At 37.8% G+C, this 11114-nt stretch overlaps 1 protein-coding gene across 1 annotated transcript; it reads right to left on the bottom strand.

The window, feature by feature from the left end:
- Positions 1 to 849: 849 nt before the first annotated feature.
- On the bottom strand, positions 850 to 6298 carry LOC140931449 (HSPB1-associated protein 1-like). The gene is made up of 7 exons (XM_073381262.1): positions 6257 to 6298; positions 5007 to 5410; positions 2497 to 2857; positions 2173 to 2274; positions 1826 to 1873; positions 1641 to 1700; positions 850 to 1275 (listed from the first exon to the last, which is right to left on the bottom strand). The coding sequence occupies exons 1-7, from the start codon at positions 6281 to 6283 to the stop codon at positions 850 to 852; spliced, it is 1428 nt and encodes a 475-aa protein (XP_073237363.1). The 5' UTR covers positions 6284 to 6298.
- Between the last annotated feature and the right edge of the window lie 4816 nt (positions 6299 to 11114).

The following is an 11114-nucleotide window of genomic DNA, read 5'->3' as shown; positions in this document are numbered from 1 at the left end:
GCACGACTACAACCTGAAAATGCCTAATTTCATATTTTGTTGAGGATGAGAACACAAGACCACAACATTCTTTTTCTTTTCCTGAACTTTTATACGGTCCTTTAGAATTTAACTCTAAAAAAAATGCCAACATTTGACAAATTAAACGAGATGGAATAAGGGTGGTAAAGTTTGAGGCAGGGTGAATTCACTTTTTAAGTGACGTTCTCATAGCCATCGCCAGGCCAGAGATTTCCCCCAGCTACTATGAGCATGATCAACGGCAACTTTTTAGAAAAATAGTACCAAAAGAACTTCCCAGACGTTGAATTCCCCCCTTCTAATTGCAGGTACTCAGAAACTTGAAATCTTAGAAACAGCCCTTATCTGTTTACAGTCTACCTTCTAACACATTCAAGTTATTTGCTTTTGAAATGCCATGTGTAATTTATATTTATTGTTTATAACCGTTTTGACAGACAAAATACCACACTGACTGGCACTCTGCTTATTACATTATTTTTAATCCTACTGTTATGGTGCTACAAATGGCTCACTTTGAAAAGCTGTTTTACTACCTTGGTCAAATGCCTTAGAGTTTGAAATGAAGCTAACAGTTACTAGCACCAAACAAACAACCTTAGGTTATTGATGAACTCAGCATGTTTGTTTGAAAGGCAAAGGAAGAATTTGACATGTAATCAAGACTCTTAAAGGGCTTTTGTCCACACATTGCCTCATGGTTTGTATATTTGGATAATTTACTTAAATATTAATTATCAAAACATGGACTGTATGCTTTGGTTTCCCAAGGAATTGAATAGATGATTACTTTTTCCATAATTTTATTCAAGGTATTAAATACCAGTTTTACTTGTCTATACACTTCCGTTTACATGGCAGGTGCTTTTCAACTTCCTGTCCCACTGATGTCTTGTGAAGATCACCTCCTTCACTAGAAATTGTTGAAAATGGTATTTTGTCCATAGAGCAAACCTTCTCATCACCTGGAGAGGATTTCAAAGGTAAGCTACACATTTGAGAAATCCTAAATTTCCCTAGTAATTTTTCCATCAGAAGATCAACAACATCAGGAGTTGTTATGCAGTTTATAAGATCATCAGTGCATAGTTCATCTTTGTATTCATTAAGGACTCGCTGTTGTGCTTCTTCTAGGTTACAAAGTGGTTCCTTGATGTTTTTTGCGGTCCTCTCTGCATTCTCATGTTCCCTTTGTTTGACAGCACTCATTGCTTGATGTAAGTATTCCATGTTCTGTCTATATGTTCCTATGTCCTGGATTGAAAAAAAAATTCAGAGATATAAATTATTTTAATGGGAGAAGCAAGGCTGATTGATTAGGGTGCTGGACCTTTTGACATCGCAAAACAACTAACTAGATCATTGATGCAATGCCCTCATGACAAACTGGAGCTCAACCTTTTTGTAAATGTACACTTGACCTCAATTAAGCTAATGACCCTCTGTACTTTGCTCCCAATAAACTAACTTAGTATAAAGAAACCATTTTGAGTCTGGACAACATCCTATGTTACTATTACCATTTAAATCAAACCTGAAAAATGGAGATTTTATTGAGTCTACAAAATTGTGAACGTGGAGGTGCGAAGTCTGAAAGACAAAATGCAAAATTGTCTCACCTCAGAGGGATTGACCCACACTGATTCATCAGCTCCTTCCTCATTTTTTAAGGCACACACCTAGCACAAATTGACAGGAAAGTTTGGAAATGTTGTCACTGTCTGACTATAAATGACTTAACATCTTTATTTGGTTTTTAAAAAAGAAACCTTCCAAAATAAAATCCTGGGAGTTTTGTACACACCAAAGTCCTGATAATTGCCTCTCTGACTCTTTCAATGTGGTCACTTTCCTACACAAGAAAAAAATGAGGTTGACAGTAAAAAAATCAGATAAAGATCAGATGAATACAATGAAGTAATATTATTTTTTGTACTGCTTTTATAACATTATTGTTATAGAGGGGTTAATCAAGAGACCAAAGAGAAAATACTTTGATCTTTTATCAAATTCCCTCAACCAATTCTTTAAAGAAATGTATGAAGACTACATGTAGTCTGGAGAATTTGAATGTGTATTTTAGGGCCTGGTCAGTAAAACTCATTTAACTGTCCATATCAGATTGACTTGAAGATTATGGCAAAGACTTACCAGTTCAATCCATGTATTGATGCTAATGGAGGTGTCTAATGACTGCACGTAATGCCACCATTTCTTAGGAACAAACAGAACATCACCTGGATCAAGGGTCACCTGTCATAAGAAAACAAAAGTATCACAAGCCATAAGAACAGATTAGCTTAATTACTAGCTTAATTTATTAATGGACTTGATTTGTCATTAACATAATTTATTTTTAATGTAATTTAACAGGGAAGAGCCACCCTGTGGATCTGTTAAATATACCATTATCATTATCATTATTATTAATTATTATTATTATTGTTATTATTATAAATATAATATTATTATTACCTCATATCGAACAGCACTTGCAAATGCAGGGAATCTACTAAGGTCTGAATTATCAATATTAACTTGACTAAATACACTGGACTCTTCATAAGGTATTCTTGTTGGATATAACTTTGGTGTTTCTTCAGGTGGAAACAGAGTCCATTTCTTTTGTCCATAAATCTGAGCCACTAAATTACAACCATAGGTATCAACATGGCAAGGTGTTGATGCTTCAGCACTCCCAATCCAAATTGTTGATTCATCACCACTTCTTTGTGGAAATCCAAAACTGTCCCATTTGACTGATCGACAAAGGTGTGGAAAGTCTCTGAACAATTCTGCCATGTATTTGTAGTCTGCATAGCACCAGTAGCTGTTTCTGAAAATTTAACAAAATCTTTTTTTATCCATCTTTAGCACAACAAGGAAAAGCCAAGGAAAGGACCGGTAAGTTTAGGGAGTGTTACAATTATACCTCAGCTGGATAAACCAAATAACAGACATTCCCAATAGAGAGGAGAAGTGTGACATCACGTTACCATGGTCGCACAATTTCTGGACCACAACAATAAGGAGCTTAAGCAACAATAACGACGAGGGCAACAAGAAAAGTAAAAAAAAATAGGTGTAGATTAGCAAAACAACAACTGCACAACTGCACGTGCATCATGCTTTTTTGCACATTTCTTAGCCGTCATTGCACGACTGTGACATGACACCTCCTAATTTCATGCGCCTGCTTTATGTAGTAGGTGAACACAACACAGATATTTTCTTTTTCTTTTTCTACACTTAAGTATGTTCCTTTCGGATTCAACACCAGAAAATGTTGCCAACATTTAATAAATTAAATGAAATTGAATAAAATCGATAAGATTGAAACAGTCCAAATTCACTTTTTAAGTGAAGTTTTGTTGTCATCCAGAAATTTTGCTACCAAGGCAACATGACGTAACGACTTCTCCTCTTTATTTATTGTCTGAGAATATTGAGGACAAATTTGAAACATGTACCAGATTTCTGTAATGGTTATCAATCATTCATGACTTGTTTAAACTCAATTTTGTACCCTCTGAATGTCAGAGACCTGTAAGTAATGGTTGCAGGTTGATAACAAGATACCTTTATTGCTTGGTTGCAGTGTTTACCCTCACATTAGAAAATAGAATGACATGTGCAACAGACTCTTGGATTTGTCTGACATATCAGTAAAATCTGAGACAGTCCGGAAAGAGTGAAATCATTTTTATTCTCAGATTTTCCCCACAAATTAAAACCAGGCTAAAAGGTCATGAGAGTACCCTGAATTGATCTTAAAAGATTTTTATAGAAATTCTCTTGATTTAAATCATACGATTGTTGACAGGCCTTATGCTCCCTATAATGCGATGAGGCTCAAGCAATTACATTAAAGTAAGTAATATATGTAAGAGGTAAAGGAAGAGCCAGAAGAGTCTCCATATTGCTGACTTTAATGTAAATAGAACATTTATACCTCCTTTTTGTTCTTTCCCATTTTTTCTTTTTCTTTTCTTTCCTTTTTTTGTTGTTTTTCTACTGCCCCATTTTGGGATCTTTAGTTTCCATAGATTCGCAGACAAAGGAAAGGAAGGCAAAAATAGAATCAGAGCCTTACATGCAAAAAAGATGTATCTCTGATGCAATACTTTCTATTTATTCATGCCTAGTAAGGACAGTAATATTATTGCATGCTCATATTTGATCTATAAATTGAAACCAGTTGAAGTTTTTTTTCCCAACGTTGGTCTTTTATTGACCGTGTTCTCTAGGCAAGGTTCAGTAAGCTTGAATACAGTTATACAAGATGGACATTTGTAGAATGTCTTCCAAAATTAGTTTATTAGATTAAGAATTCTGCCCTGTTTTTATTTCTAGAAATGTCCTTGTCTTCCTGTCTCGGCCTTTATGAATGATTATTCATTAAGAATCCAGATAAATCGCTAGTGTTCAATACTTGAGTCCTTTATAAACAGACATCAATCAAGTCACGTTTTGGCGCTCAACTCAAAGAAAACCATCTCAGCCGTGTTGATATATGCAAATTGACAATACAATTATGAAATAACAGATGGAATATATTAACATTGTTCTCCACTAATCAGAGTCATCCTGTCGACTTGTCCAGTCCGATAACAACCCGGCCAATATAAAGACATACTTATCTTTAAATAATTTCAGTGGTATTCACCATTAATTGTTATTTCCCATACGTTAGCCGATTTAATTTTGTTGATAATACACTCAAGCAATATTTCAACGCTAATTAAAATAATTACAAAGAAGAGGGCAACCAATATTGAGATAGGCCAGGACAGCGTGCTTTTGTTGCACGTTTATTAAGCACCAGAGAGGCACAAGATAAGTTGTTTGTTTTTGTTATGTAAGATAAAGGTCAAGATCAACTGAGACGATTGCTGGACTTGAATATAATGCGACACACCCTACAAATTCAACCGGATATCATAGGACATGAGATTATTATATTAACAATGCCTGAAAGTGATTACCTTTGGAAACGCGACAAAAGTCCCGATTTTTCTGAGAAGCCATTCACCCATTGAACAAATTCTTGGAAGGTCGCCTCCTCGAATTCGCATTCTGTTTCCATAATTGCTCTTTTAAAACCATTTTCATTTGAGGACGACTTCTCACGAACACAAAAACGAAACTTTGTTCTAAGGTCACCAAGTTCGGACGCCAAAAATTCCGGGCTCCATCGAGAACAGGGCCATAGCGAAGCTGCTCCATGAAAAACCACAGGCTTAGTACGGTTTAGAAGATTAATTCGTAGCTTTTCAGGGTCATAATCGGAAGCCAGTGAAGTTCTCTCTACTTCTCGGAGTTTGGCTTTGTTTACATCCAAATCACGTTCGTCCGCCATGTTGGATGATGTCATGATATGGTTATTCCGCTGTACAATAGAATCACGGCTAAGTTACAGGAAGTTGTAATAGCACCGGAAGCGGGGGTCGGGTCAGAGGCCCCTCGGTGTGACTGCATCGGCATATCGTCACGTTTTCTTCTTTGAAAACAATTTCGATCAATGACGGTCACGATGCAAAGTATTTGATGTATTGTGTGGAAACATGTGTGTCATCTTTAGAAAACAATATTTATAATTCGTCAACAAAAGCATTGAAATGTGCAACGCTGAATACGTGCTGTTTGCCTGACTGAGAAGAATTATCCCAAATACAATAAATGTATCGGGGTAAAGCCAGTACAAGCACGATGCGGTCACAGTATTGGCGAAAAAATGAAAACAATGTTAAGAACAACACGATTTTCACAGTATACGTTCAAAAGTTTCACAGGAAAATCTTTAAAAATACGATACTGATCTTTGGGTGAAAGTAAGAAAATTCAAAACACGAGGGCAAAGATAAATATGCACATATAGCTCTTGTTTTCGCTTCTTCCACGGCGTTTTATATTCTCGAAATTCTTGCAATCTTGTGATGAGAAGCACATATTAGCTGAGCGGATCACCTCTTCTGGCGATATTTTTAATCCGCGAGGGTGGTTTAGTTTCAGTTTCTTTACGTATATTGCCGTTTGCTCTGATATGATTATCTAGATGAACTCGTTTTTCCTGCTGGAAGCCCAGCTGGGAAAGAGCCCATCCCAAATTCGGCGGGACAACCACTCCACAGTGGGGCATTAAGGCACGGGTCTTGGAACGTCGGTGAAGGAAAAATGCGAAGAGATTTAATTTAATACTCCCGAGAGTCATTAAGAACTAATTCTTCGTACTAACCTGAATTATTAGATTAAAACTCATCATATCCGACGCGTCATGAAAATTATCGAAATCACAGTAAACAGATTTTCATTCCGCGGCACCTAACCACAAGGAAACGTAGCTTGTATGTATAGTTTGGCTATTTTACCCTCAAAGAGCTCGGTTGTTACTCCTAACAGCTTAACAGCCTTGCGTCTCTCTGCATTCTCTGTCAGTAAACGATCGTACACCTTGGTCTTGTCATAACACTGTATTTGTTAAAGCTTAAAACTACATGAACTCCGTACAAAACCTTGAGCAGTTCGGCCGGATCTATGTCAAAGATTTGAATAAGCAGAAAATCTTGAACAACTGTAAAAACAAGAGGCAAAACTGATCCTTAAGGCGGAAATTCAAGAAAAGACAGACGCAATCTAAAAAACCAAACAACAAATAAATTTTTTGAAAAGGCTTTTGTTTTAAAACAAACTTATTTATTTAGTTAGTTTTTCAGCGTTCTTTTAGCGGATAGCACGGATCCTCCTCCTTTTCGTTGTTTGAACCAGCTGTTGCAACCTTGTTTTCACACAATTAATCAAGTTTTCTCTCATGACTTTATCGGCGTCCGATTTTATCCTTAGGAAAAATCTCATCTCTAACAAATTTCAAGATGGTATAACATCTTATGCTGCGATTGTTTGAAAAGAAAGTGTTTTTTAAAGGTCGTTTTAGCCGTCTCGTTTTTTCCAGTTCACATTTATGTTTCTCTTGAAAGTTACCCTTTGGTACTTTTGCTTGTTTTGAATGATAGCTCTTACTGGAAGCAAAAAAGTGAGAGATAACAATGAGAACGCAAGGAAATTTAATAATAGTGCGAAAAAGCGATGATTTTTTCTTTCACTACACCGACAAAAAAGGGAAAAGAGGCGTAAATTTTTTTGGTTTTTCGATTTCCTTTGCGGAATATATCTTGATTTCAAGTCGTACAGGCGTTACATCTTGAAAAGGAGCAACCACGGGAATTCCACTCAGCTGTAGATTTAAAAACTCCAGCTGTAAAAAGTAATTGGTGTGGTTTAGCTTAGTAATTTCTGGCTGAGGACATCGGTGTTGTCAAGAGCCACAATAGGACTGGCTCTTGGTGCTGTAAAGTCGGCTTGACCAATCATGACGGAAAAAGCGAAACACTTCGCCTTAATTTTTATCGTTCTGACATGAATTCAGCATCACTAAAACAATAAAATTCTTAATTTGCAACATTGCTTGTGTTCCCATATCTACTTCGAAAGGTCAAACTTGGCAAGAAAATCTTCCCCAGCTGTCAAAATTAAGTTCGTCGGACATCACCCTCTTGGCCTATATTTCTAATGTAAGCTAAGACTGGCTGAATTAGAAGAAGCGCTTGAGTGCAAGTTACCTGATCCCTAGTTTGGTCACTCCTTTTAGCATTTCACGGGCAATAAAATAAATCGAAGTTCCTTTTGGCAGCTTAGCGGTTAAAATTAGCCATTTTTGTTGATATTTTTAGATTATGTTGGGTGCATGATCCGTTTTCTCAAGAACTTACAAAGAGAGGCAAGTATTTCAGTATCGACAGACAATGTTGAGTGTATTTGGGGACGGAGAATTTTTCGGCACAATAGTTAAGAACGTTCAAGAGATAAAGCAGCTCTGTTATGCTATCCAGGAAAAAGGCGTCTGTGGTTTGCCTTGAAATGTAAACGGGTGGCTCTTCCAGCAGTTTTGTCGTATTTTGATTTGAAAGACAACCTCCGTAATGAATATATATTAATGAGATCGTCCCTGAACAAGAAATTTACCGATGTATATGATTGAAGTCAGTAGTTCTCAAAATACATTCTAGGCTAATACAAATGATTTATGCTCGCGTGCCCTATTTTTATCAATATTCTTCTTTTTTAAAAAGAGCACTAAACTGTTTGTTTTATTATCCAACTTGTCAAAACCTTTTTCTCTGACAATCGCTACCAAGTCGTTGTTACCGGCGTTCTTGTAAGATTAAGAGCAGTTGGCAAGGAAGTCGTCACATTAGGGTGGGCTTCGTGCCTTCCGTTTTACGATCTTCGGATTAAACCTTTGATTATCGACGGAAATTTCGCGCGGAGGGTGCTAATGAACTGATCAACAAGACGTGAGGAACAAAACGAAAATTTTAATAATTCAGGGTTTGAAGGATCGGCCATTTGAATTGCATACATGTCAGTGCTCGCCTCATCGACGATGATAAATGAAAAGACCTGTTTCGTGACAAAAGGCTTATTATATCGCCCCAGGCAGGTTATTTATTTTATCATTCTTTCTCAGTCTATTGTGGTTTCCATAGCTTGCTTTTCTTGGGTGTTTAGAAAAGCCAAAGAATACAATCGACTCATCTTTTTATGTCTTTTCATCTTCCCGACCATAAAATAAATGAGAAAATATAGGCTTATCTAAGAGAGAATTAGTTCTTTCGATCGGTTGTCCACGAAGTGCGCTGATTGGTGGTGTGTAACCCAGTTCAGAATCCTTTAGAATCTTTCTGAAGCTTTATTGATTTTCCTAAGCGCAGATATAATGGAAAAACCACCTTCTTTATAACGGTAACAAAAAAAACCTGTTTCACTTGAATTCACATTCAAAATGAGGCTGGGAAACTTTTCATGTCGAATGCGATCATCTCTTTTTGCTGGCTTGTTGACTAAATCGCTGTTCCCCGCTTGCTTAAGTTGTATTTTTTTAAGATGTGCAATACATCTAAACACTCCGCCTTTGATTGTCCAACTTTACCGGGAAATAAGCTCAAAACAAAGTCCTTCAAAAGCGATATGGAGCCCGTTTTTAGCGAATGGCTAAGCGAGTTTGGTGAGGTCATTTAGCAGCTGTACGGACCAATATCTCTGAAAGTCGCAATAAGTTGGTGCTCGTATTGCCATGACACGACTCCCTAAGGTCAGCCATTAGTCTTCTCAATGGCCGATAATCATTACGCGTTTATCAAAATGGGATGACGTCACGCAGATATGTTAAATATTAATAGAACGTGCCGCGTTCGCGCTCATTCACAAGGCAGGAGCGACTGATGTATAACACAATTATGGCTGTGTTTACAATACTAACGACCTTTGTAGATGCAAATTTACGACCACTTTGAGTCCGCCTTCATCGCCTAACGCCTTTCTTTGTTGTTTTAGGACGATGTTTTCGACAGTAAACGATTTGTCAGTCAGCCGTGTATTAGGTCTATTTGCATGTGTTGTAAGCCACCTTTAAAAGGCTTAACGCGTAAAGAATGTAGCCCTCGAATTTCAATGAGAATGTCTTTGTTCACTAGCAAGTCAACGACTCAATACTGCGCTTAATTTCGCAAATTATTTCCTCTCGTTTTTCCTTTTTCATTGGCGGCCTATCTACCCGCTCTCGTGACAAAAGCTCAAGCGAACGACTGCAGGGACAGCTGCCCTTGCGGTAGGGAGAAAAACCACGTGAGCTTCTCATTGGCCAGGCTGCCAGCGCTGCTATATCGGCGGTTTTGGTGGCGAGGGAGTCGGTTTAGTCAATTGATGCAGAGTGCTGTTGGCCGGTCAGCCACCTCAGCTCAAGGCAAATTTCCCCGAACACTGTTCCAATATAACGACTGACAGCGTCAAGGGAAGTAATTAAAATTTCACTTTTCATTTATTAGCCGAACAAAGAAGTAAACCACAATGGAACCACTGTCAGCTGGCTGATTGGTTCAGGTGTTTTTCGACGAATCATCAAGGCCCATCTCGTTTTTCTGTTTGCAAAGACTCTTATTTCTCTGCTTAGACCAGAATGAAGTCTCTGTCGATCTAAACGCTTTCAAGCTCGCTTAATCGCGCAGGAAACGACAAGTCTTTCACCCGTGTTAAGTAGCGACTGAAGTGCGGTTTAATCTTTGTAAAGAAATATTGCAAAGAATTTTTCAATTCAAAGAGGCCTTTAGGCGAAAAAGGTGGCTATATTGTCATTTACATTCGCATTCTGGCATGTACGCAATATAAATTTCTTGTCCTTGTACCGCGAGTGTTTTCTTTACCCGGCTGACTCATTCTACCCGATTTACGATATTTCCTATAATAAAAGATTTGCTTGGATTTGTGCGCTTGACGTCATCGATGCTTTCTGCAGTTTTAACTCCTGTTCACCGGTTTTAGTAACTGATATACCTCCAGTTTTTTCCTTGCATTCCCCTCGCGAAAGAAAATCTGAAGAAAGGTGACACGTTTCAGCCTGTACTTTCACGTTATATTAAAAACATCGCAAGGATAACCGTGATCAAGATCAGAAAAAAATAAAAGATGTGTACTCGAGACGAAGAGTCCGGCTCATACTTTGGTTGCGTCGCAACCGATCGAAAGCGTTTCTTCACAAAGGCCGGAAAAGCGAATGAAATTTCTCTTCCACACCGAGCACGTTACGTTTGAGCGAAATGCTTGTACCAGAAACTTTCATTTCTCTTTGATACTAGAGTAAAAATAAAATACATAAATAAAAGGGATATTAAATTTCGAAGCACATGAGCTACCGATGTCGTTTATACCCCGAGTTCCAGTTGTTTCTAGTTTCGTCGAACGGAGCGCATGGAGACACCATTCAGCAGATATCACGTACAGGTTACTAGTTCTCCACGCTGTGATGCGCTTGTATCACAAAGCTGAAGTTTCTCTTGTTCCGCTAGCTTGTGCATGTGTATTCTATTTTCTGTTTCGTGTGGAAAGCTTTGATAATTATGTTTTATTAGTAGCACCAGCCCAATGTAGCAAGAATTCTAAACACGCGCCGCGAAACGTGATTGGCTGGCAAAATGGCAGGTCCGATATGGGCATGCGTAATTTGACGGGAAACTGCACGTGTCAAAAGAATATAAAAACAA

The sequence above is a fragment of the Porites lutea genome, chromosome 3, assembly GCF_958299795.1.
Source record: "Porites lutea chromosome 3, jaPorLute2.1, whole genome shotgun sequence".
Taxonomy (NCBI): Eukaryota; Metazoa; Cnidaria; class Anthozoa; order Scleractinia; family Poritidae; genus Porites; species Porites lutea.
The sequence above is the reverse complement of the archived record's forward strand: the minus strand, read 5'-3'. Positions and strand labels throughout refer to the sequence as shown.